Source organism: Equus quagga, chromosome 7 (assembly GCF_021613505.1).
Source record: "Equus quagga isolate Etosha38 chromosome 7, UCLA_HA_Equagga_1.0, whole genome shotgun sequence".
Taxonomy (NCBI): Eukaryota; Metazoa; Chordata; class Mammalia; order Perissodactyla; family Equidae; genus Equus; species Equus quagga.
Window position 1 is genome coordinate 39,148,813 of NC_060273.1, and position 26,988 is coordinate 39,175,800.

At 42.3% G+C, this 26,988-nt stretch overlaps 1 protein-coding gene across 1 annotated transcript; it reads left to right on the forward strand.

Moving 5' to 3' along the window:
- The first annotated feature begins 474 nt into the window (after positions 1–474).
- YWHAG (tyrosine 3-monooxygenase/tryptophan 5-monooxygenase activation protein gamma) lies at positions 475–25,011 on the forward strand. The gene is made up of 2 exons (XM_046666722.1): positions 475–815; positions 21,564–25,011. The coding sequence occupies exons 1-2, from the start codon at positions 729–731 to the stop codon at positions 22,218–22,220; spliced, it is 744 nt and encodes a 247-aa protein (XP_046522678.1). The 5' UTR covers positions 475–728; the 3' UTR covers positions 22,221–25,011.
- The last annotated feature ends 1,977 nt before the right edge of the window (positions 25,012–26,988 follow it).

Sequence of the window (26,988 nt, forward strand, 5' to 3'; positions counted from 1 at the left end):
CCCCGGGTAATTTCTCAAAGAATATGGGGCGCGGCAGTGAATCAGCACTCGCCCGGACTGACGCAGCCTTGGTCCCCGCCAGGGGTCCCCAGCGGCTGCGAAGTTAGACGCCCCCCCCCCCCCCCGCATCCTCCTCCGCCTGCGCGCTATGACCACTGGGAGATGTAGTCTTGACCGCCCCTTTGTCCTTGATCTTTTCAACGTATCACCCCACGCGAGGATGAACTACAACTCCCAAAGGCCCACGCGCCGGGGCCTAGCAGGGTGGGGGGTCTGCAGCGGGACAGGTCGGGGGCGCGTCTGGAGAAGCTGGGGCGCAGCCACTGGGATGAAATGAAGAAGGAGAAGTGCTGAGGGGCAGCGGCGGAGGAAGGGACGCCCAGAAGGCGGTGGCGAGCTGTGCTGGGGAGGGGAGGCCGGAGAAGCGGAAGGGCCGGGGCGGGGCCTGGGCGGGGTGCGCAGGCGGGGGGCGGGGCCGGCTGCGTCACGCGGCGTGGGCGGGGCCGCAGGGGGTTGTCCGCCCGCGGCACGCACAGCAGCCGCAGCCGCCTCGCGCACGGTCCCGCGGTCGCAGCTCGAGCCGTAGCCTTCGCGTCCCCGCCGTCGCCTCAGCCGCTCGCTTCGTGGGTCGGTGTCTCCGGCACACGGGCTCCAGCCGCGCCGCAGCTGCCCTCTAAGCCCTTCAGGCCGCCCAGGTCTCCTCGCCCGGCCCGACCCAGCCCGCGAAGATGGTGGACCGCGAGCAACTGGTGCAGAAAGCCCGGCTGGCCGAGCAGGCGGAGCGCTACGACGACATGGCCGCGGCCATGAAGAACGTGAGTCTCTCTTCCCCTCCCCCCGCCTTACCCCAGCCCCTTCGCGGACGCGGGCCTTCGCTGGGACGGCCCGGGGACGAGTCGCCCGTCGCGACTGCAGGGTGGGCCGCCCTTGCTCACCCACCGAGGGGGCTGGGGAGGATCCCGAGAGCGCTAGAGCCTTTCCCCGAGCGTCCCCCGGGGCGGCGCCGCTGCCGCCTCGGCCCTTCCCGGGCTCGGGCTGGGGCGGGGTCTGGCAGGGCTGGGCTGGGCTCGGGAGCCGGGTCTCCGGCCGCCGCGTCTCCGGGCGTGCCAGGGACCTGAGCGGGGGCCGTGCGCATCCTTTGTGCCCCACTTCCCCTCCTCCCAGCCTGGGCGTGGGGGCGGGGGACCGCATGGATGCGGTTCCTCTTTCTCTCCCTGGTGTCTGGGCGGCGCCTTTCCCATTCACTCAGCAGGTCTCCGGTTTTCTAATACTCCCCCCCACCCCCCCATTTTCTTCCCCACTGCCTCTCCTGACAGATCCTTTAGGACCTCCCCGGGAAAAATGTAGGGTCTCCCGAAAACCTGGGCTCAATGGTGCAAAATCGAAACCTCCTCGCTCACGTTTTTCTTAACAAAAGGCTTCCCTTTCTCCGTTCTCCAAAAGAAGTTCTCTTGCTTTTGGAAAGGGGGAACGTTCGTCTCGCTAGCGTTTGCATTGATTGTTCTCAATATGTCATCCCTATTTTCTCTCCCGTTTTTGTATTGAAAAGGGTAAGGTATTGTCTTTAAAATAAAGGTGGTGAATTTAGCTGACTGGTTCAATTTGTGACATATGCTGTTTCTTTTTAAAATACAGGCACACATCTGTTGAAATTCCTATAAGTTGAAAAAATATTCTCTCTGTTCTGATATTGCAAACAAAGCGGTGGTGGGAGGCAGTATCAAGTCATTCCAGAAGATTCTGCATTTGTCATATTGCAGAGAGCCTAGACTGGGTGGAGGCTGGGAGGAGTTATTTTAAAGGGGCAAAAGTCTTTTTTTTTTTTTTTTTTTAATTTGTTTTGTTAGATACATCTGAGGCTTTAAAGAAAAAAAAAGCTAGCGCATCTTCATTCTGATGAAAAGCGAATACTGATCTCCAGGTGTCGCATTTTGTCCAGGATGCAGATTCCTGCCTGTATTGCACCATTTTGTCAGTAACACTACATTTATCTGATGGGCTGTCAACCAGTTTGATATTCGAGGAGGGGGGACTTTTTGAGCATTATTCAGTTAAACGTGGAAAATTAATTAATGATTTAGGTCTCCCACTATCTTAATATTTAACTTTCTGCCTTATGTAACAAAGGTTTTAAAATGCATCTCCGGTGTGAAGTGGGTGTAGGAGTGTACCTTGCATGTTAAATCTTTTTAATGAAGCAATATAGATGTTTTGTAATTATTAATTATAGAATAACTTTTTACAAAATAACTAATTACAGAATAACTTGAATAACTTTACTGGTTCCCAAAAGATGATGATGCCGATGCCTTTATATTTAAGCCAGCTACATTAACAAAAAAGGTTTTTATCTCATTAAGGAAGAGAATTGGTTCTGAAATTAGGAGTACTGCTGTATTATCATATTGCCACAGTCACTATCTTTAAGGCTCAAATGATGTAAGTTGCACTTTTAATATCAGTATTGAAAATATCTTTGGTTTGTGTTATTTAGACTATTCTAATTTTTCCATATTTCTAGGTTCACAGGAAAGCGAGTGACCTCGCACCTATAACCATAGCAACCCAGTGATGTCACACACAATGACACAGAGGCTGCAATGCACCTAAGGGCTGGTAGGGAGTATGCAAATGGCATTTGTCCAAGGTAATGCAGAAATTAACAGATTAGCTGGGTGGAATTAAGCACTTCATCTTCCACCAGATAAGAATTGGTCCAAAAAATAAGAATTGCATTTAACGTTAGACTTGCAAATCAGTGACCTTTAGATATGTCTATTTGCCTTCTTATTTCTAGTTTTCTCACGAAAGTTTATAAGATACATTCCTATTTTTAAGCATTAATCTCACTATTAAAATTGGGCAATGACGGAATAAAGATAGACGTTTTAAATAAGAATGTTGTATGATAGTGCAGGGGTGGGCTGTATGCTTAGATTTATTGCAAATTAGTAATTTGGCAAGTTTTAATAAAAACCTTTAAAAATTAGGACTTCCTACTTGGTCGTTTTCAGTAAATGTTAGAGAATGAGAATCTGTTACAGAACACTTTAGGTGGGGATTTGGAAAAGGTCTCTTTTGCTATATTTATGCTTCTGCTCCCTGACAGAGTATAGAGGAAAGAACAGTTTATAAAATAAAGCAGACCTTTTTCAAACCTGTTTACTGTGACTTTGAGGAGTTAGGCTCCCCTCTGGCCCTCATTATCCTCATCTGTAAAATGGATCAATATCTACTTGAAAAAGTTATGCGGATTAAATATGAAATGTGTAGGTGCCCCCAAATGGTAACAACTTATAGAACTTTGTTTCTTCCTCTGTTGGAGAATTTCGAAAATACAGGCAGATACAAAGAAAATACTCAGTCCTACCACTCAAGTGAGCTCTTTTCTCAGGCTGAAATCATCCTGATGATAGAGGGATTAAATTTATTTGCATTCAATGAAGTTATCCTAGTAATAACACTGTTGGGACTTGTGCCGGGTGGTAGTTGTATGTGGATGACCAGCATAGAAATAATATGCAGTATTTTGAAAAGGAAGAAAGAGGGAAGTTTAGTCTTTTAAGACAAATATGTCATCTTGCATTTAAGGAGAGAGTGAACACCTAGAGGTCTCCTACTTGTTAAGATAGTACTGTCTTGTCCTTTGGATTTTAATAACCTCTTAAGTTACTATTCTAAGTAGGCTACTGGTACTTGTCGTCGGGGGGAAAGGTTCTGGGCTGCAAATTTTGTTGAAGTTACTGGGTTAAGCAATTTAACTGAGGGGTGTATGGGGGGCATTGGTGCCAAAAGGCTATCTTAATTATGTAAAAAAGTCTTTCTAGTGGAATCGATAGACTTTAAAATTCTTGCTATCTTAAATACTCTGTTTTTCCTATTAGCTCTTCCAGGAGGCCAGATCAATAGCCATTATCACTAATGGAGTAATGACACCTCTGTAGACTCTTCAGAGGTGGAGTTCTGCCAGCCATTATTCTGGGTCATGTGGTTTCAATTGTTCTCTTCTCTGGAGTGGAAAGGATACAGATAACAGTTTGCTTTTTGTGTGTTATCTTTTGCAAGAACTGTAGTGACTATTTAAGTGTTTTTTCTAATTATTTAAAAAAAATCTCCTGTGTATCTTTTGAATTACATTGAGATGAAAGATGTTAAATGTGCATCCTCATTACAGTCCTTTGGATTAACTGCAGAGGATTTCATCCCATAGCACTTGGGGGAAGTCTTATTTGTTTATTAAATTAAACTCTAAATTATTGAAGAGTGGAGAAATGATTTTGTTTTTATTGACGTAAAAGTCATATAACGTAAACTAACCATTTTCAAGTGATGATGGTCTGGCTGCAGCTGGCTAGATTTCAAAACCTGATTACTGATTCAGGAATGTGTCAGTAATGAAGTGCCCTACAGCTCACAGCCAATGGGAATCGCTGTCCCTTTGTCTTTGTTTTCTAACATCTGAACCTTTTCAGCATAGATTTAAAAAAGGGATTATTTTAGCTAGGTTTATATTTCCATTTAAAAAGTTATAGAGCTTACAAAACATGATGCTCATCCAAATAAGTAAGAACAATTTACCTGAAACTAGCGGATTATTAACTATTTGAAGATTATGGAAATTTTGCTGGTGTCTGTATTATGACTCGCTTTCCACCCCAAGGCTGACTTTGTTATAAGTGATTTCCCTGCGGTGGCAGCTGTCCCCTGGTGGACACTGCGGCACTGGGTGGTGAGCTATTCAAGCATGACATTCTAAACTGATGGGATTCCCGTAAATAAGATGTGTTAAATACGTTGTTTGGGTTACCAGAGTGCTTCTGAGGCTGCCAGGAGCTGCTGCTCACCTCTGCTATCACCAACGCTAATCCTTTTATCTGGCAGGACGGCTGTTATTCCTGTGTCCTACCACAGTCCAGGGGATGTGGAAGAAAAGCAAAGACCACTTTGTATGTTTAATAGTCAAAGGGAAGAAATCACGTGTAGACCACTATCTTTTCTTTTGTCTTGTTTTCTAAGTTGTTTCTTAGTGCTTAACCCAATACTTAAAACTATAGCTTTGGGAAGCTATATTTATTGTCTTCTTAGGTGATAAAGGCTACCACTGCCAGCTGCTTTGTGGCCTTTCCTCTCATTCATTTTCCTGTTGTCTTCCCCAAATTCCATTTTAGAGATCAGCTGTCATTTTGGTTCACCACCAAACTGTATTATCTTTAAACTGGCACTTGTAGAGACCCTTGAAATTTTAACTTTGCTAATTTATGAATTTGAATAGTAGAAAAATAGTTACATGAAAAGTGATCAATAAAAACTCCCAAAAGAAAGCTTTAATTTTAAGATAAGTGGTTAAATAAGTGGTTTGGTCCCATGATTTTGCAGAAACAATAAAAATTGTAAATCTTAAAGACTTTGCATGAGTCTTTTTTCTTCCTTTTTAAAGAACTGGTGAAGTCTAAGCCAAATTTTCATCAGCATTTCACTTGTAAGGGTGTGTCCCACAGAGGGAGATTTTTCTTTACCTAAGTTGACTGCTGTTACTGTGCCACTTAGCATTAATTGGGTTGTGAATTAGTAAATAGAAATGGGAGTGCTCTTACATATACAGATTTTTAACATAATGTTAATAAATAAATTTCTAGATAAACTCGTTGGTCTTGTCCTCTTAACCTTTGGAGCGATATCTTATTTTTGGAGAGCTCTAAAGCCAGACTTAGTGAGTAGGACCCAGTGTAGTGTCAGCTTTCCCCTCTTAATAATTCTGTTAGTAGAACAGTGCTGTCGGAGCTGGGAATGACAGTGACAGCAGCGGGCAGCTGAACGTATAATGACAGTAGCTCCAGAGGAATCCCTTCTCCAGCCTCCCCCACGAGCTGAGTGTGAAGAGCAGCTGCGGTGTGTAGAGAAGTGAGAGAGGGCTGAGAGGTAACGAGACGAAGGCTTTAAAAGTGCAGGTTTATTTTGAAGAGATATTTAAATTTCCTTAGCTTTCTGAAAGGAATTGTTAATATTACGCTTAAGCTGCCATATTTAAATAACCTAGGTGTAGGAAATAAGGTTGCCCATGGTGCCAGGATTTTAAGGACAGAGAAGTAGGCTTTACTTTTTTTTTCTTGGCAGGATTGCTTCATTGTTTCACGTTAGTTCAGTACAGTGCTCCTTTTGTGGCAGTCTAACTTGAAGTAGTGAGTGTGTCTGCAGTGAAGACTCAGCATGGGTAGTAGCCATGCAGATAATCCCTGTTCCCTGCCGGTATCCTTTCCATGAGGGCCTGCCGGCATGGGTAGACTAGTGGACAGATGTTTTCGAGTCATCCTCCGCTCGCACGTATGACCTACGTCTGGTCTTCCTAATTACATCTGTGTGATAGAAACAGACTTTAAAGGTTAGACACTAGGGTTTTTTTTACACTAGGTTTTTTTTTTTTTTTTTTTGCGAGGTTGAAAATGTCCCAATCCAGAACGGCAAGAATTAGGATAGGAGGATGAGAACAGCAGAAAAGGACGTTCTGATGCAAGGAAGGCTAGTAGGGACAAGTGAGCAGAGAGGGAATATTCTAGAATATTTTGAGTTTTGGGATGCTGTGATTTGCTAAGAGTCTGGTTTTGGGAAGGCTGAGACTGCTGATGACAAAAATGCCTGGCCTTTCAGAGGCTAGAAAAATTGGGGGGAAAATGACAAAAATCATTGCCATAGTCATTCCCCATGTAGGGATATTTCCATCATGTCTTTTTCTACAGAGTTTAGGCTTTTAACTTTGCCTTTTTCACTTGACATTATTTCAAGGATATTTTCTTCTGTCATTAGTATTTTCAATGGCGGAATAATCCTGTGGCTGTGTCGTAATTTAATTATACTTTTATTTAGCCTTTAGGCTCTTTTCCAAATTTATATTTATAAATAATAGTGTCGTAAATATCTTTGGCTAAAGCTCAAACACAGTTTATACATTAGGACACAGACCCAAAAGTGGAGCTGCTAAAAGAATAGCTAAGAATAAGTTTTAAGGATCTTGAAACTATCACTAGTACTGGGTATTGTCTCTTAAAAGTTTTGAAAAATGTAATTATTTGACTAGGTATTACATAAACATGGTTCAGAATTCAGCATACCGTATTGCCCTTTCTACTCCAAGAAGAAAAACAAAAAGAGGTTGAAATGGGGGAAAGCTTGCCTGTTAGCTTACTTGCGGCAGATGTCCCTTTTGCTGGTTTTCTTGTTGGAATGTTTACCCTAAAACCCAAAAACTGATATGGAGACTTTCAAATATACACAACATAGAGATGAATAGTAAAATAGACCCCCATGTAAGCAGCTTCACCATTTGTCGGCATGTTGACCAACCTTGTATCTGTGTACTTTCCTACTCTTCTGGCCCCTTTGGGATATACTTTCTTGGAAGGTGGCTTTTTGTGGACCTAAAATTACCCTTTATTTGCCACAAATGCTCAGATTATGAACAAGATCTCTTTACGTTCAGATTTGGTGACTTTGAAGTGTAGTTTTCTTCCTTAAAGCATTTAATCCAGATGGCAGGTAATTTCATTTTTCTTTGATTTTAAGGGGAGTGCTTATTTTTTTTTAAGATTGGCACCTAAGCTAACAACTGTTGCCAATCTTTTTTTTTTTCTTTCTTTCTTTCTGCTTTTTCTGCCCAAATCCCCCCAGTACATAGTTGTATATTTTAGTTGGGGGTCCTTCCAGTTGTGGCACGTGGGACGCTACCTCAGCATGGTCCTATGAGCGGTGTCACGTCCACGCCCAGGATCCAAACCAGCGAAACCATCATGGGCCTGCAAAGCGGAGCGTGTGAACTTAACCATTCGGCCACGGGGCTGGTCCCTGGAGTGCTTCTTTTCAGTTGACATCCACGTGCTGCCTCCCATCAGCCTTTACTCTCATGAGGGCGTGAAAGGCTGGGTGGGTCATGAGTGGGCACAGGAAGGATGATACAGTGTCTGTAGGTTAAGAGACAAGTTGTATCATTACAGGACTGTTTTCGCTTCCTTTTTTACTGCCTTTTTTTCCTGAAAAGGACAACAAAGTTGGATTCTTCTCTCAGTTCTTGTGACTTTTATCACTAATCTGATAGAAGAACTAAAAGCCAATTGATTTGTGGAGGACGATGTAAGTAAACAAGTTTTGCTTTTATTGGCTTTGTTGCTTGCCAAACATTTTTTAAAAATGATTTTTGCCTTAAAGTCTGAGTATACTTATACTCTTATACTGCTGAGTGTGTGTATGTACAGATAGGTAGGAAGTATATAAACCAGCCATCTGGGCCTGGACAGCCTGGATCTGAATCCACGCTCAGGAGTGTGCAGCTGACCAGTTTAGCATCAGGAGTTTAGGTGGGGATGCTGCTGTTTCATTTACTTTTTTAACACTTGAAGGGTCTGCAGAAAAGAACTTTAGATTTTTGGAACTGGATCCATTTATTGAGGAAGGGAAAACAATATGGTAAACTTCAAGCTTTAGTAACGGATTGAATTTTATTTAAAACTTGCATAAGATACAGTTCTATTCACATTACTTATTTAGAACTCTGTCTAGCATGTAGATTCTCAAAAATAATTATAACTACTTCTTATTTTGGACTTACGGTACTCATACATTTTGATCCTGTTTTTGTCTGTTAATCTGACTGGATATATATACACATACGCACTCATTTTTTAATAAAGAATGATTAAAGACTAACTTTTTATTTAGCAAGTGTTTCCATCTCTTGTGAAAATCAAGTCAGTACTGTTAGTGAGTTGCAGCGTAGCATTACTGTGCAATGTTAATGAGTTAAACTCAGCATTTGGAACACAATGGAAAACCTGGGCTACTGGTTTTTTTTTTTTTTTTTTAGAGATTGGCACCTGAGCTAACGTCTGTTGCCAATCTTTTCTTTTTCCTTTTCTCCAAGCCCCCAAGTACATAGTTGTATATTCTAGTTGTGAGTGCATCTGGTTGTGCTGTGTGGGATGCCACCTCAGCCTGGCTTGATGAGCGGTGCCATGTCCGCGCCCAGGATCCGAACTGGCAAAATCCCGGGCTGCTGAAGCAGAGCGCAGGAACCCAACCACTCTGCCACAGGGCTGGCCCCCCTATGGTGCTTTTTGGTATGACTTTTTTGACATCTGTTTATAGATTTCTGCACTGACAAAAATCTTTTTGGGAAGAGAAGATTTTAAGTTACACACTCTTAGATAAAATATCGAATATAGTTTGACATTTACTGTCATTTGGGAAGCATCTTTCTATACTTTTCTCATTTAATTTCACAGCAGTTTTATTAAGTGATGCTCCCATTTTACAGGTGGAAACGTTTAAGTGATTTGCCTAAGGCTTGAACTGAAAAGCTAAATCTAAGCTCTCTTATAGGGGCTGGCACCATGATGTAGTGGTTAAAGTTCTGCATGCTCAGATTCAGTAGCCTGGGTTCGTGGGTTTGGATCCCGGGTGCAGACTTACACCACTCATCAAGCCATGCTGTGGTGGTGACCCACATACAAAATAAAGGAAGATTGGTGCAGATGTTAGGTCAGGGCTGATCTTCCTCAGCAAAAGAAAAAAAAGGAGTAAAGTGTATATCTGGGTACTCTTGATCTTTTTTTTTTTTTTTTCCTTTTTCTCCCCAAAGCCCCGTGGTACATAGTTGTATATTTTTAGTTGTGGGTCCTTCTAGTTATGGCATGTGGGACACTGCCTCAGCATGGCCTGATGAGCAGTGCCATGTCCTTGCCCAAGATTTGAACCGGTGAAACCCTGGGCTGCCAAAGGGGAGCCCGTGAACTTAACCACTCGGCCACCGGACCAGCCTCTGATCTTTTAACTGTTGTCTCATTAATTGATCTATTTTGGCTAGTTTTAGTAAATGTCCCATAGTTTGCAGAAGCACTGAAAATCATTCAGACTACTGCATGTTTAATATTTTCCCACTTAGTTGTCTTTGAGAGGATCATTGTGTAGCCTAGGTTTAAATACAGAACAAATTTCTGTTAGGACAGTCCTAAGATATCTTACCCAATACGAGTGTAATCTGGTTTCTTTTATAAAACATTTGACTCCCGTGATTGTGGTATATTTTATCAAGGGAGAACTTCAGATTTTTAACATCAGGAGGTAAGTACTGTACTTCTGCCATTGGAGTCTTATGGGTATTGCCAAGAGGTGAAAGGATGCCACTCAGAACTGAATGGAAAAGTATACCACGCTTGAAAGAAATAGGGGGAAGCTGTGACCTTTCTGTACATCAAAAATAATGTAGTCTTGTGTGGATTTCACAAACTGGAGTGTGGAAACAGTGTTTTGATGGGATTTGGTTGAAACAAAGGAAGAAAAAAGATGCTCATTTGAATATTTTGTGTACGATCTAGGCAGGTGAAAGAAGTGAATGATACTGATCCACAGTCACAAAGGGAAGATAGAGTTGTGATGGGGTATTATTGAACACTTGTGAGAATATTCATTCCACGCATAAAAATTGAAGTAAGCTCAGTGCTGTGGGATCAAAAGAGGACACTGATGTCACACTGGGCATGAGGGGAGATTTCCTAGAGAAAGCGATGCTGGAGCAGTGTCTTTGGAGTCTGGAGGGGAGGGAGAACTGTTGGAGGAAGGACTGTCCAGGCAGAAGGAACAGCATGTTTAGCTTCAAGATGTGCAAGGAGCAGAATCTGTTGCCTGGTTCGTTTATTTGCTCACCATTGGCTGTGCTCGGAATGCTGCAGTAGCTTGTGCATTTGAGGGACTAGTTGGAAATGAGTCAAAAGATGGAAATGGGGGCCAGTTCATGAAGGGCCTTGGGAGTTTGGGCTCCTGCATAACCTATGGAGAGTCATTGAAGTATTTTAGGCAGAAGAGGATCATAATCATAATCTGATTTTTGGTCTGGAGAGATCATTGGCAGCAATGTGGAGATTGAATGGGGCAGTGAGGTAGAGGGAGGGACACCGATTATTAGGGGTCTAGTCTCAAGGGATGAGTACCTGGGCAAGGATAGTGAGGGCAGGTGTGAGAGAGAATTTGAAGGCTGGAGCTAGAGCAAGAAAGGGGAGGAAGGAAAAATGATGGAAGAGATGATTTCAGTTGTGGCGTGCTGAGTTTGAGGAAACATTTAAGTGAAGGTTAATAGAGATGTCATGGTTACAATTTAACATGTGAAAAGCACTTAGAACAGTCCTGGCAGAGTGTAAGCGCTCAGTGTTCCCTATTATTAATTCATTAAGTAAACAAATATTTACTTAGGACCTGCTAAGGGCCAGGGTATGGTCTAAGATCTGGAGAAAGTAATATCCCCTGTCCTCATAGAACTGACCTTCTAGGGGAGCCTTCTATATACCCATGCAAGTTAAAACCAGGCATAGTGAAGTCACCCAGGGAAAATGGAGAGTTGAAGACAAAATGTGAAACCCTGGGAATAGCGCTTATGTGGTAACTGAGGAAGAAAACACTAAGTAGATAGTGATATATGCAGAAAACCGGAAAAGAGTGCTAATAAAAAGAGTGTCAAGAAAGGGAGTGTAGGGGCCAGCTCTGTGGCATGGTGGTTAAGTTTGGTGCGCTTCACTTTGACGGCCTGGGTTTACGGGTTTGGATCCTGGGTGTGGACCTACACCACTCGTCAGCCATGCTGTGGTGGCATGCCACATACAAAATAGAGGAAGATTGGCTCACATGTTACCTGAGGGCTAATCTTTCTTAAGCAAATAAAAAAAGATCGGCAACAGATGTTAGCTCAGGGCAAATCTTCCTCAGCAAAAAAAAAAAAAGGGGGGGTGTAGTCAACAGTGTTAGATTACTTTATGAATTAAGATTTAAGATGAAGACATAAGAGAGCAGTGGATATATGAAATAGGAAGACGTTTACAGCTTTTTAGAGTGGTTAGAGTGGTCTTGGGGTAAAAGAGTGAGTGAAATGTGAAGAAATGGTAACAAATATAAACTTATTTTCAGAAACTTAATTTTGAAGGAAATAAGAAAGATGAGATTAAAAGGCATCATTTATTTATATTAATCCTTTAGTTGGACTGTATGTAGATGGGAAGGAGCAGGAGAGTAGAAGGGAAAATACAGGAAAGAGAACGACTGATGGGAATATATTGAGGGGAAGAAACGCCTTGTTTGGTCTACAGGGAGGAGGCAGTGATGGGTGCCGTTGTTTGTTAAGTAAGGGCCTTGAAATTGGCTCATCTCATGGTCACTTGCTTCTGTAAAGAGGCGGTAGAAGCGAGACTTGCCAGGCAGTGAGTGCCAAGGGCCCAACTGAGGTTAAGAAATGCTTAATTTGTAGTGGCTGTAATCTATAGTTTTTTGTTAGTGTCTCCCTCTGTCTCTCTCCCTCCTTGCCTAAATTTTGGGTATGAGAGTAGAAAGCCTGGGTAGTTGGCTTGATTGTGCATTTGTGTGTTTTAGAAATGGTGGAGGAGAAGGACAAAACGTAGGACAGTTTATACTAAGGCAGAAATAATTGAAGTGATGAATCTTGACGAACCTTGGAAAGAAGGAATAAAGCCTCCAGGGACAGGGCTGAGAGAAAAAGCATGGGGCTCAAGAGCAAGGCCAGTAGGTGAGAGTGAAGACTGGTAAAATGGGAGGTTATAGGAGTTTGATTTTTTTTTTTTTTAAGATTTTATTTTTTCCTTTTTCTCCCCAAAGCCCCCCGGTACATAGTTGTGTATTCTTCGTTGTGGGTCCTTCTAGTTGTGGCATGCGGGACGCTGCCTCAGCATGGTTTGATGAGCAGTGCCGTGTCTGCGCCCAGGATTCGAACCAACGAAACACTGGGCCACTTGGCCACGGGGCCAGCCCCTATAGGAGTTTGATTTTAAAAGTAAATGGTTCTGAATGAGGTCAAGGTGTGGTTTGGGAATAAGTTGTCAAAATCAAGATAACTGAACTATTTATAATTAATTTGGGGGAATAACCTTGGATAATGGAAGTGGAACCAGAGGTCTGGACCCAGGTAACAATCCCAAAGAAGGTGAACATGACATTGATTCCAGGAGAAATTGTAGAAGCAGAGAAAAGCTGTGGAAGAGGAGATTATTATGAAGGAGTTGATATGGGTTTGTATAAGAACCTGTGTAATTTGAATTTAACTAATTTTTTAGGCTAATAAAGTGTCCTTATTTTTGCTTAAAGTCCTGTACCCTGGCCCCCAAATTCAACTGTTTTTTGTGTTTGGTGCAGATGGCACTTCACAATAGCACATATGGGGAAAAAGAGATACAGGGTTTTAACTGAAAGCTCAGTAGAATTTGAGTATAATTTGATTTTCGTAAGTTAATGTAACACTGCAAATAAGGTTTTTTTTTTTTTGAGGAAGAGTAGCCCTGAGCTAACTGCTGCCAATCCTCCTCTTTTTGCTGAGGAAGACTGGCCCTGAGCTAGCATCCATGCCCATCTTCCTTTACTTTATATGTGGGACGCCTGCCACAGCATGGCTTTTGCCAAACGGTGCCATGTCCGCACCTGGGATCCGAACCAGCAAACCCCAGGCTGCTGAGAAGCAGAACGTGTGAACTTAACTGCTGCACCACTGGGCCGGCCCCAAGAAAAAATATGGAATAGATGGATACTTTCTTAACATGAGATGTATCTTTTAAACCAAGAGTCAGTATTTAAGAATGAAACGCTGAAAATATTCCGTTAAATTCAAAACAAAACAAAGATGCTCATTATGAGCATTAACATTGTCCTTGTCCAGGCAGTATGATACAAGTGAAAGAAGTATACCTGGGACAGGATAAGTGATGTTTGGAAACTTATGATTATGTTGGGAATAAACTGGAAAAGTATTAGAATTAGTATTTGGTGCGATGAAAGAGGGCCGTAATCTATAGTATATATTCTGTATAGCAACTCTAATCTATATAAAGATAAAATGAAAGATTTTTTTACAACTAAAATAAGGGAAAAAAGGCATTCTTGGTATAGTTGGGGTGGTAAGCACAAAGCATCAGATGTGGGTTTGAGTTATTCACATTAGTAAACTTGTTTATGTAAAACTATTCGTCTGGGGCTCTTTTTGAAAACCTGCTTTTCAAAACAGCTTTAAACTTTAATTGTGGATAAGGTTAATGGTAAATTATGGAGAGGATTTGTTTGAATAGGTACTATTGGTAACAGGTACAAATTTGACCACCTCAACATTGAGTACCTCCCAGTCATTCTGTTTTTCAGACCCTTCTAGAAATACACAGAGAATATACAAATTCTTTTTCTCTTTTTTTCTTTTTCTTTCTTTCTTTTTTTTTTGGCGAGGAAGATTGGCCCTGAGCTAACATCTGTGCCAGTCTTCCTCTATTTATGTGGGATGGTGCCACAGCATGGCTTAATGAGCAGTGTGTAGGCCTGCACCTGGGATCCGAACCTGTGGACCCTAGGCTGCTGAAGCAGAGCATGCAAACTTAACCATTATGCAACTGGGCCGGCCCCTACAAATACTCTTTTAATGGCAATCTAGGATTCCTATTGTATGGATGTATCATAATCTAACCAGTCTCCCATCAAAGACCATTTAGGTGGTTCCAGACTTTAGCTGTTAGAAATAATGCAGTGAATCAATTTCTAAAAATGGAATTGCAGAATCAAAGTTTTTGAGTATTTGTAATTTTGACCGTCATTTCCAAATTGCTCTCCATAAAGGTCCTATCAGTTTAGTTTCCACCGTGGATGAGAGTGCTTGTTTAGCCACACCAGTTTCACAGTGAGTCATCAAATTTGAAGTTTTGCCAGTCTGATTGGAGAAAAATTAACATTTATAACGAATGACATTGTGTGCTCTACCTATGTTTTCCTTTCCTTCAACCGTCCATTCGTTTTGCTCATTTTTGTTTTTTTTTCCCTTTTCCTTCTCCCCAAAGCCCCCAGTACGTAGTTGTATATTCTAGTTGTAGGTCCTTCTGGTTGAGCTGTGTGGGACGCTGCCTCAGCATGGCCTGACGAGCAGTGCTAGGTCCACACCCAGGATCCTAACCGGCGAAACCCTGGGCTGCTGAAGTAGAGTGTGTGGACTTGAGCACTCGGCCACGGGGCTGGCCCCTGCTCCTTTTTCTGTTACTGGTTGATCTTAAATTCTTTTTATGTCGTCTTTATGTATTAGAGAAAGTAGCCATTTCTCTGTGATGTGTGCAATGTTTACATCATCAGAGACTCAGCATGGAAGAAAGAGCACAGAATTTGAAGCCAGAGGGCCCCAGTTTGTGTCCCTACTCTGCTGTATGTTAGTGGTCTGATTTTTGAGAAAAAGTCATTTCATTTCTCTACATCACACCTGTAAAATAAATATAATGTTGTCCACCTTGTAGGGTAGTTGTGAAAAGAACTGGACTTGGGTGGCTGTCAGAAAAACCCAGGTTCTCAGCCAGCTCTCCTCTCATCTCTCAGACCTTGAGTTTGGCCCTGAATATGCCGTGGAAGTTTCATGACTCTTCTGGGATGTTCGTCTTCCTGGCATGTTCCCCTCCTGCACAGTTTTTATCCAGGTGATTGCTGCTGGTTTTTAAAAACCTGCCTAATCTTGTTACTTCCTAGTTAAAGTCTCCTCTAAGCTTCCTGGGCGGTTTTGCTACCTTAAGAACATCTGTGTTACTGATAATGTGAATAAGTTTGTGTTTCCTTCCTGTGAACTAGCACCTTGGGGATGTCTCTCTAAATTTTCTATCATCCATACAGTGTGGTGCAGTGTGGCACATGCTAGATGCTCAGTGAACACTTGACCGAGTATCTGATGAGTGGCCTTTAAGTATATTTTCCTTGTCATTTCGCCTTACGGGACATGTTATAATTCAGTTTTCTAGAGTGAATACGTGTTGGTGGTCCCCAAGACAAACCCCAGGTTCAGTGATTTGCTAGGACTCAGCATATAATTTTACTCATGGCTATAATTTATTACAGTGAAAGAAAGCCACATGAACCAAGGGACAAGTTGCTTGGGCTGAAGGTCTGAGTAGACCAGGCGTAAGCTTCCAAGGGTCCTCGCCCAGGGGACTCTCAGGATGCAAGTGTGCAATGTGGCCTCCCAGAGAGGCTCGTTAGGGACTTGGGGCCCAAGGGTTTTATTGGGGCCTGCTCCTATAGGCACTTTCTGCTTAGCACGTACCAAACTCAAGACTCCTAGAAGGAAAACAGGTGTTTAGCATAAACCACATTGTTTGCACAAACAGTTTGAGGGACACTGAGCCATTCTTAGCTGGGAATGGTGGGAACCCTTCCAAAACCCAAGTTCTCAGATGCCAGCCAAGGGTCAGCTTTGCAAGCAGACCTCTCTAAAGATAGCAGTCTCAAGCTTGTTCTGTTAACTCTTTTCTGCACAGACTATAATTCAGGTTTAAGGCATTTTTCTCTGATGTGCAAGGCCTAACTTCATATTTAAAAATTGTTTAGTTATTTAGTGGACAGGTCGTCTTTAGAATACACGATTAATTATACTCAGGCAGAACAGTGTCACATATATTTGTAGTGGTTTATTCTGTTGCCTGCACTGTATATAGACACCGTCCGTTATGTGGACACTGATGCCCATCTTGCACCTTGTCATCTTATTTCTTATTCTTATGTTTTTGGTGTAGGGTGTTCATATATAGCAATCACTGCATTTTTTTTTTTTTCATGGCCTCTTGGCCCTTTCAGGTAATAGTATTCCAAACCTAGGAGGACAAAAAATGCATGGTGGGGCCAAATGTTATACTTAATGTCTGCTAGTTTTGTTTTTGTTTTTTGTGTTTTTTTGAGAAAGATTAGCCTTGAGCTAACATCTGCCGCCAATCCTCCTCTTTTTGCTGAGGAAGATTGGCCCTGAGCTAACGTCTATGCCCATCTTCCTCCATTTTATATGTGGGATGCTGCCTCGGCATGGCTTGACAAGTGGTGCATAAGTCCACGCTCAGGATCCAAACTGGCGAACCCCAGGCCGCTGAAGCAGAGACCGCAGACTTAACCACTACACCACTGGGCCAGCCCCATCTGCTAGTTTTTGTTTGTTTGTTTTTTAATAGACTATTTTTTAGAGCAGTTTTAGGATCATAGCAAAATTGAGCGGAAAGCACAGTTTCCATACACTGCTTGCCCCTACACATGTACAGCCTCCCCCACTATGAATATCCCACAGTGGTACCTTTGTTAGAACAATCGATGGACCTACATTGGCACGTCATTATCACCCAAAGTCCATACTTAATATTAGGGTTCACTTTTGGTGGTGTACATTCTCTGGGTTTTGACAAGTGTGTAATGACAAGTATCCATCATTAGAGTATCCTGGAGTATAATTTCACTGCCCTAAAAATCCTTTTTTCCGCCTATTCATCCCTCTTGTTTTTTGGATGTGAACTTAAATTCTTTGGCGATTTTCAGCTTTCTTAAATCAATGTGTCCTTTGTTCACCACCATAACTGTTACTTTGTAACTTGTACGCAAGATTCTGCAAGATAGAAATACCTTTAAATAAAGTAAACTTAGTTTAAGTTTTATCTTATTTAAGACAATTAAACATTTGAAGTTGCATTCATTACAATTTAAGGTTCTTGATAGATAAGTTGAGGAAATTGTGAATGAGTTGGTACTCCAAGACTTAGGGTCAGAAAGTCACATAAATAGCTCTCCAAGAATCTCAAGGGTTTCTAATCTTAGGTAGGAAGGATTTTTCTCTTCAACTCTTAGGGGAGAGCAGTTGATGCTGGTTAAGATCTGATTCCTTAGCAGCTGGGCTTTGGGGAGTTTTGTTTCTTAACCTGTGGCTGAGAATAACAGATTTTTCTAACCTTTTTTCTAATAGCTCTCTGGCTAAAAGAAATTTGGCCTTGAGCTGTTAGCATAGGAGTTGATTAGTTTTGTTTTTAAGGAGACCACAATGCTAGAGAAGACAAACTACACGTTTTTATTTATATACCTTATAAGTGCAGTGCCGGAGAATACAAACTATACGTTTTCCAACAGACATGACAGTGAATTTGGGGGATTTTATTTGTGAGTGTTGCATTCTTAGAAGCCATTCAGTGACTGTTTTGAAAATGTTCCCTCCCTTCCAAAGTGAGACATTTCTCACATCTTCCCACATTGAATAACCATTCTATCTTGCTTAAATCTTTTTTGGACACTGGAGGAATAATTCTTTTCCTTTTAAAAAATTATCCTTTGACCTTTTAAAACTACTATAGTTGGGATCTCTACTTTATTTTAATGTAAAAATCACAGATTAATTCTTATGCAAGCCATTTTGATCTTAAGGATTTTTAAAAATTCTGATTTACAGTTCTTAGAGAAACCTCACTTTCCTTTGAGCAGACTTTTTAAAGTTTTTCCCTCTAACTTAGTTTTTCGGTGGCAGAGAACATCTGGGTATGTTCCGAATGTGCTTGAGTTACTATATCTAAAGGTGACATTGGCATTTCATAATCTGCAGGTTCCAGTTGGTGTGAGGCAACTAGGCAAACTTTACACGAGCACAGCTTGCTACCTTTGGGCTCTGCCACCGAACTTCTTTTGCAGCGGGAGGAGACCTCACCCTATAGCATACTGGTGAGGTAATTTGAACCTTAAATAGTTGCTGGCTCTTGAAAGAAGGATAACATGATTTAGGGGACAGGCCAGAACTCAGTCTCAGTGGCCTCAGGCACTCTGGCTTCTTGCACTGGAGACAGTTGCCAAGTTGCACCAGAGGCGGCTGTCTTCACTGTCTGCACAGGCAGTGAGTGCGGGCTCCAGTTCTATGGTGTGCGTGCCCAAGGCCTGCAGAGGCCTCAGCTTGTTTGAAAGCCAGTCTGGGGAGTATTTTCAGGCTATATGATACTAAGGCTTATGGAAGGGAAGTGATGTAAGGTAGCTAAGGAAGTTTCAGCGTAGAATAGAGAACAGGATGAAATGGAGAAGAGATACTTGAAATAGGAAGATAAGCTAGTAGATTGTTACTGTAAGAAATTTAGAGGCCTCCTGTGTGAGAATTAAAATGAAGGAAAATTGTTCAAGATATTCTCAAGAGTAATTGCCCACCTCCCTACAGCACTTTACCTTGTCAGGAGTGCTTTATCATTTGTGTGATATATACCTAGAATGTTATGAAAGAGGCAGAGATCTCTGTTTTGCAGATAAGAAAATCAAGACCCAGAGAGATGAACTGGTTTGCCCCCAAGGTTACTTTGCAAATGGTGAGACTGGGGAAACCCCAGTCTTCTGGGTTATTTGAATATACATCAGAAATCAATAGAAGTGACAGCGGTCTCAGGGCTGAGAATAGTGTCTTAAAGCCTAGAATATATGAAAAATTGGCTATGAGATAATAAGCCTCGTTATTCAGGAGAAGCAGTTTCCACAGGGGAGTGGGGTAGGGGGTCATGGAGCAGAAAGCACCTCTGTCCTGGTTTCCTTCTGCTCTGAAGCCCAGCGGTACCAAACCCCCGTTCTGCCACGCTGCAGTCTATTTCACTAGCCTGTGTCTGGTAGAGGTACTGTTGTCCTCTAGCATTATAGTGGGAAATCGGTAAGCATAGTGAAAGGTTAACATAAGAAAAACGACTCATTTAGGAAACTACTAGTTTAGGAGATACTTGACTGTCTATCATTTACTGGCTATTGTGAGCATTAGTAAGCAATGCATGATCAGTTCAAAGACTGAATTGCTTGCAGTAAACTAATAAGTATGATTTGGTTTACATTGTGATTTAATTATTTCTGAGAGATGCTATTTGAATTACACAACCAGTTTCACTAAGTATAACCCTCCTCTTCCCCCTCGATTATAAAAGTGGAGTATAGGGGCCAGCACTGTGGCTGAGTGGTTAAGTTGTGGGCTCTGCTTTGGTGGCCCGGAGTTCTCCAGTTTGGATCCTGGGGGTGGATCTGTACACCCCTCATCAAACCATGCTGTGGTGGCGTCCCATGTAAGAACTAGAATGACTTAGACTAGGATATACAATTATGTACTGGAGCTTTGGGGGGAAAAAAAGAAGAGGAAGATTGACAACAGTTGTTACCTGCAAGGCCAATCTTCCTTACCAAAAAAAAAAAAAAAGTGTTAAAAAAAAAAGATCCTTTAGGCTTAAAAAAAATGGGGTACGTACTGGATGGAAATGGGGTACTACGTACAGAGTCTCTTGGTATCCTAACCCACCCCAAAAGGGTTTGATATGGTTTGATATGTCTTTTTGGATTATATCTCCGCCTTTCACATCTATAAATAATATAATGTTATGTTGATGCTATGGTTCATCTACACGGGGAGAGTGAGGACTTTAGCCAATTTGACTGGGAGTAGGAGGAGGAGAAATGGGAAAGATTTCATAGAGGACATGAATATTAACTTGGTTTTTGACCAGTGTGAAAGTATTTTCCAGGCAGGAACACTGACACGTATTCTAGGCAGGGGCAGAAGAACAAAGGGCAGAAGTATGCAGTTTTGGCAGTTAACACGTTATGACTGGGTACATGTGGGGATGAGGTGAGGAAGTGTCTAGTCTTATGTAAGACTTAGGAAATAGTGAATGGTCTGGGATTCCCGATGTTGTAATTGAGCCGTGGACTTAGCATGCAGCGGCGTGGATATGAGAGTTTACCAGACACATAAAATTGTGGCCTCACAATAGGAATGAAAAGTCAGAGCTCTTGCCTTCTTGTAAAATTTTCTGTTTCCTGTGGTTATCAGACAATGGTATATGACGGATATCACAGAAATCAGGTAAAATAAATCAAATGTAGCGTTGTGATGACTTAATTTCTTTATTATAAGCAGTTGTTTGGTAGTCATAAAAATGTAGAACCTTGGTGTGGTGGTGCTTGTTTCCTCGAGGTGATTAGTCTTTGGGATGATGAAGATAGAAACCTTTAGAAATGCCCTTCTTGAAAGAAGGTTAATCCCTGTTGGCCGCCTCAGCTCCGAAGTACTAGCTCATCCCTCCATCTTTTGTATTGCTAATTGTGTTCATTCAGACACTAAGGAATACGAGTTCCCCAAGTGGCGAAAACATCTCAGTGGGCAGACTCAATCCCATGGTCCCAATTTTGACTTTCTTTCTGAGGTTTATAATTCATATGATCAAACACGAGCACAAAAGCCTCCTAGTTTCTTAAAAGTCATCCTGAAGTTGACTCAATATATTCTCACCCAGAAGGAGTGGGACTCAAGCTTAGCAGACAGGGCAAGATTAGAAGGCAACTGTCATTCTGTTTTCTTAAAAAACTGTTGAGGTTTATAAGCCATCTAGACTTAAAATACCCAGGATTGGTATGTATGTAATGTTACATGATAGAACTGCGGACTTTTTGCCATTTAGATCAAAATTTGATTTCTCATGTAAGAGCTAGACTTGCTAGTTCTTTCATGGGACAGCTATGTGGTAAGCATGTGTCCTCTTCTAGGGAGGAAGCAGGGGTTCAGGCACCATTGATCTGGCTGCAGTTTTTTCCTTCTTTGTTGCTTGTTCCACCTCCATCCGCCTTCCATACAACCCCATAGCCTGACTTCTCTATCTGTTAATCACTGTAATCAACTGATAGATCTGTTTGTGTTTTAGTGGCATAAACATGATTAACCCAACTGACATCATCTGTACCGTAACAACTCTTTATTCTGTCTCTAATAGGTGACAGAGCTGAATGAGCCGCTGTCCAATGAAGAAAGAAACCTCCTTTCTGTGGCCTACAAGAATGTGGTTGGGGCACGCCGTTCTTCCTGGAGGGTCATTAGTAGCATTGAGCAGAAGACCTCTGCAGATGGCAATGAGAAGAAGATAGAGATGGTCCGTGCTTACCGTGAAAAAATAGAGAAGGAGTTGGAAGCGGTCTGTCAGGATGTGCTGAGCCTGCTGGATAACTACCTGATCAAGAATTGCAGTGAGACCCAGTATGAGAGCAAAGTGTTTTACCTGAAGATGAAAGGGGACTATTATCGCTACCTGGCTGAAGTAGCCACTGGAGAGAAAAGGGCAACTGTCGTGGAGTCATCTGAGAAGGCCTATAGCGAAGCCCATGAGATCAGCAAGGAGCACATGCAGCCTACTCACCCCATTAGATTAGGCCTGGCTCTTAACTACTCCGTTTTCTACTACGAGATCCAGAATGCCCCAGAGCAAGCATGCCACTTGGCCAAGACCGCTTTCGATGACGCCATCGCTGAGCTCGACACTCTCAACGAGGACTCCTACAAGGACTCCACTCTCATCATGCAGCTCCTCCGTGACAACCTAACGCTCTGGACAAGCGATCAGCAAGACGACGATGGTGGAGAAGGCAACAATTAAGGCCCCCAGGTGGACTGGCAGCGCACGCTGATGCTACTACTGCAGTCTTTATTTTTTTCCCATGAGTTGGGGTCGGGTGGGGGAGGGAAAGGGAGGGCTGACCTTCCTAGGGAGAAACCCACGACCTGTCCTGTCTTTGATCGCCTCTTTGACATTTTTGCCAAAATACCACTAGTGGAAAGTCAGGCTAGCTGTGCTGGTATTGGAATAGCAGCCTCACACTGGCATATGGACTGTTCTGTAGATTCATGCAAGTGGAGCTGTCTGTCTTTAATTTAACTTATTGCTAGGTAATAGGGTTTAAGATGAAAAGAAAACTTAAATGGAATGGCCCTCATTCAATAAGTTCTGTGGTTCCAGTAAGGATTTTTATGTACATATGCTCTTGTCTTAAGTTTTGGGTACTTTCTATCTCATCTGTTTTAGCTGTGCAGTTTTTTTAGGGCGTACTCTACCAGACATGGAATAGTTTAAATCCCAAACTGACAGACTTAGAACATAAGGTGTATTTATCCTTGTGATTTAGGCCTTGCCAGTTTTCTGAAGTCTCTGATTAGTTGACAGTATTAACACTAAATTGCAGTTTACAGTATTTCTACATTACAGCCATATGTAACATCAAGCCATCGATTGTGTATTTTTCTTTGCTAGTTATTTTGGCTTTACATCCTTATTCAGCCTTATCCAGGTTGGTTTTGCTGTTATCTGTCTCCTAGGCCAAAAGGCTTGCCTGAGGAGAATCAGAGCTACTTTAGGTTTTGGTTAATAGGTGCTTGGCAGGTGGCTGTGGGATTTTTGTCCTTCTTTCCTCTCAACTTAAATCACCACAAAAATTAGTAATCACTTTAATAGAAACGTTAAACACCACAAAAATAGAGAAAATTCAGGTCTGTATGTCATTTATTGTGTTGATATTTTCAGAGAAATCCTGATTTTTAAGCTGCCACAGCTCCTTCCTCAGGGATTACGCTGCCATCTCACTCTTCACTTGGGTCTTCCCCACTGTACCTTATGCTGATGGCTCTCAGTTGGGTGTACCTTAAGGTGCCCCACTGTACCTTGTGCTCATGGCTCTCAGAGAAGCTAATGGGTTGTAGAAGCTGGGAGATCATTTTGAGAAAGTTGGTGGTGCAGTGTGTGAAAATTCAGGTGCTAGAAGCTTACTGGTGGAAAAATCCAGAAGGAAGAGCTCTATTCATAAACATTCTGTCCAATTTCGGGAGCCTTGTAAGTGTGTCAGTTTTTCCTCCCTGAAGACACTCCTTCCCCAAGTAATTGTTGTAGGAAGATAAACTAAACTCAGCAGATAATAAATACTTAAGTCCTATTTGACCAAAACTTTTTCTATATGTTTTTTTCTTTTTAATGGAAGCATAGACGTTGGAGATTCATTTGTCTCTTGTGCAATCAGTGCATATTTTGGAATTGAAGGAAAGAAACTACATTGCTATTTCCACAAATTTGTTTTCAGTTAGCCTTCGTTCTTGTTTTGGATAAATCTGTCTGAAAACATGACCTGTTGAGTGTGTTCAGCCGTTTTTATAAGATCAGTAACTGTGAACTCCCGAGATAGGTAACGACACCAGACTTGTTTTGTTTGTTTTATTCAGGCAAGGAGAGATATGAATGATAATTGAGGAAAAACTGACAGTTGCTTTTGCTGATTCTAAAATTGAGCTTACAAGTATGAAGTGAATACATTTAACAGGATCCAGGTGACAGTGAAGATAGAAGAATGATGGTGATACTCTGTAATATTGCACAGTTTACCCAGCATGACTTTCCTTAGAAGGTTCCCTCCACATGCTAGAGCAGAAGTCCCAATTACCTGAACCTACCAGAAGAACTAACAGAGGAAAGCTTACCAGCTTTTGTGCCGTTATCGGGGCCTACAGTCAATGCCATGGATGGGAATAGATTTGGGGGGGTAGGTGGGGCTTTCCTTAACTTCTCTTCATGTCCCGTGAGCAGTGTTGTGTCCTTCCTTGTAGCATTTGGAAATGATTTACTGGAATTACAAAACCTATTTTTCTTTTAAATTTCAGCTTTGGCTCTGGCTGCTTTTTAGAATAATGCAAGATAAAATCATACCTGAGGGCTGAAAATGAAGAGGGAGTGGGAGACTTGATATTTAAGCAGCTTGAATGGTTTCTTTTCTTTCTTTATTTTTAAAGAAATGCACTTGCCTATGATACTGTCTCCCCAGTGAAATGGTTACTCCTCCATTACTCTATTGATACAATATTGTGCATGCTAGTGTTGTATTTCTATACAGTAGCTTGAAATTTATTAACTTATACTGTAGGTGTTATGTATTCCTATGACAAAAAATTAAGTCTTCAAATTTTCTAAAGTTTTTTTAATTTAATTTTTTCTTTTGGGGGTAAAGTTTGCTCTACCAAATAGTGATCGTAACAAATTGATCTGTTTTGGATGTTGCTATAGTGACATGCAGTTATATATTTTGTTTTTAAAGGGTGGGGGGGGAGCAAAAGAAACACCAGTGTTAGCTTAATCTTAATGTCTGGTGTTTGTCATGGTGAAATTATAACTATTACAGTGTAGGAGAACAATGACTATGTTCTCTGAATGAGCCTTTGTGCTTTTTGTCATGTTATGCAGTGAACTATTTTTAAGGTCTAATCAGTGATTATTTTTCCAACTCCGTGTTTCTCTAAGGAATTATTTCACACACGGACCATTCTTAGCAGTTTTCCTCAGTGATGGAATATCATGAATGTGAGTCATTATGTAGCTGTCGTACATTGAGCAAATAAACTTACAGATCTGATGTCAGTGCTACTTAGTTTTATTTAATGACTTTAATTTTTGCTTTGCTTTCACAGTTTCGATTGGACATTGGTATTCCTCCTCCCCCACTCAAAGAATGAGTTTGGATTCGAGGGAAGAAGGGGCAAGACAGTATATATTGGAAAGCACCCGAATCTGGGAACTACACCTGGGTTTACTGACCTGGAAAACTCACTGCCCCTTTTGGGCCTCCAGTCTTTCTCACAGAATGAGCGCTTTCAGCTAGATCTCTGAGGGCCTCCCTGGAGGCCCGAGTTTGAACCATGGCTCCTTTTGGTCCTTGGGCAGATTACTGAGCCTTGGAGGTGTGGGTCTGAATCCGGCTGGGTCCCGTGCCTGCTTTGGCATCTCAGTTAGGTGCGCCGTATTGTTGGAGATCTCACTAAGTCTTAGATGAGCTTGTTCTTTGCACTTAAAAGTGTTCTTAAACAAATTGTCTTGGGTCTTTTAGTCCTTCTGAGGTGGTCAGCAGCCTTAGTTGGGATGGGCCGAGCTCTCAACAGCCCGTTGTTGCGGATGACAGCTGTCAGGATGTGCCCACCTCGTGAACGCCTCCCTAGGTGTGGGGGGTTCTGCCATGACCAGCTGTGAGGAGAGATTTGTCTACAGGAAGGAATGCCTGGACAAAAAGTTTTCCTCTGCCATCAGCTTGGGCATGCTCCAGCAAATGGGAGGGAGCATTGGTTCGCGCAGTAGAAGAGGATGGCTTTTTAATTTGGGGGGTAATTTTAATTCACATTTTAGGAACAACACTTGGTGTGACTAGGTTTTTGCCATGTACTGAATGAATCCGCCTGTGTTGGCTCACTTGTCACTCTGAAGCACCCTAAGCATGCTGCTACAAGTACACCTGTGGAAGTGGAAGTGACAGGTGTGCCTAAGGTCCTGCAGCTCCCTGGGACCCACATCGGAGCCCCAGGCTTCGGTCCTTCTGAGTTTTGCCTGCTCACACCAGGCTGCTTCTGCCCGACTGAGCAGCAGGCAACCTGCAGCCCAAGTGGACTGAGCTGTTTTACTGTGGGTGTTACGGAGGGCACAGAGACAAATCAGATGTCTTGCCAACAGGAAAGTACGGGTATGGGCAAGGTCAGAACAGTCAAGTTTATTTAAAATACAGGCTCACCAGAGCTCTTCAGAGAGAAGGGTAGCTCCTGGAAGTTGCCATGATTACTCTTGTTCCTTGGTGTAACTTCCCATTACGAATGCCTGGAATTTGACATAAGACTGGAATTTGGAGAAAAAAGCTGGGGGCTGGGGTAGCCCCAAGGCCAAGTAGTTAAGTTTGGCACACACTGCTTTGGCAGCCCAGATTTGGTTCCTGGGCACAGACCTACACCACTCAGTGGCACCCATGCGGTGGCAGCAGCCCCCATACAAAAGAGAGGGAAATTGGCCCCGATGTTAGGGTGAATCTTCCTCAGCAAAAAAAAAAAAAAAAAAAAGGACGACTGGAACTTGCCCAGAGGATTTCCACAGACACTTAAGTTTCTCTTGAGATAAAATGCTGTCGCTGCGTTTCTACCCAGTTTTAAGAGTTCCTGAATGCAGTGGTTCTCAAACTTTTTCATCTCAGGACCCCTTTACACAACTCTTAAAGAGCTTTTGTTTACATGGGGTGTATCAAAAACCAGAAATTAAAAATAGTTGTTTAACTCATTACATGTTAAGATACAGAAGAATTTCATGGAAACTGATTGTTTTCCAAAACAAAAAATAGAAGAGTAGCATTGTTTGACAGTTTTGCAGGTCTCTTAGCAGAAATCATCTGGACTCCCATCGCTGCTTCTGCATTCACTTTGTTGTGGTCTGGTGTTTGAGCCGAAGTATTTGAAAAAACATCTGTCATCACAAGGACAGGTAGTTAGGAAAGAATAGCCCTAAAGAGCTGAGGTTAAGGAAGTTCTCTGGGGGCTGGCCCAGTGGCACAGTGGTTAAGTGTGCACATTCCGCTTCGGCG

Coding starts and splice junctions, on each gene's coding strand:
- YWHAG (XM_046666722.1), top strand. CDS start 729: ATGGTGGACCGCGAGCAACTGGTGCAGAAAGCCCGGCTGGCCGAGCAG. Junction 816..21,563: donor TGGCCGCGGCCATGAAGAAC/GTGAGTCTCTCT, acceptor TGTCTCTAATAG/GTGACAGAGCTGAATGAGCC.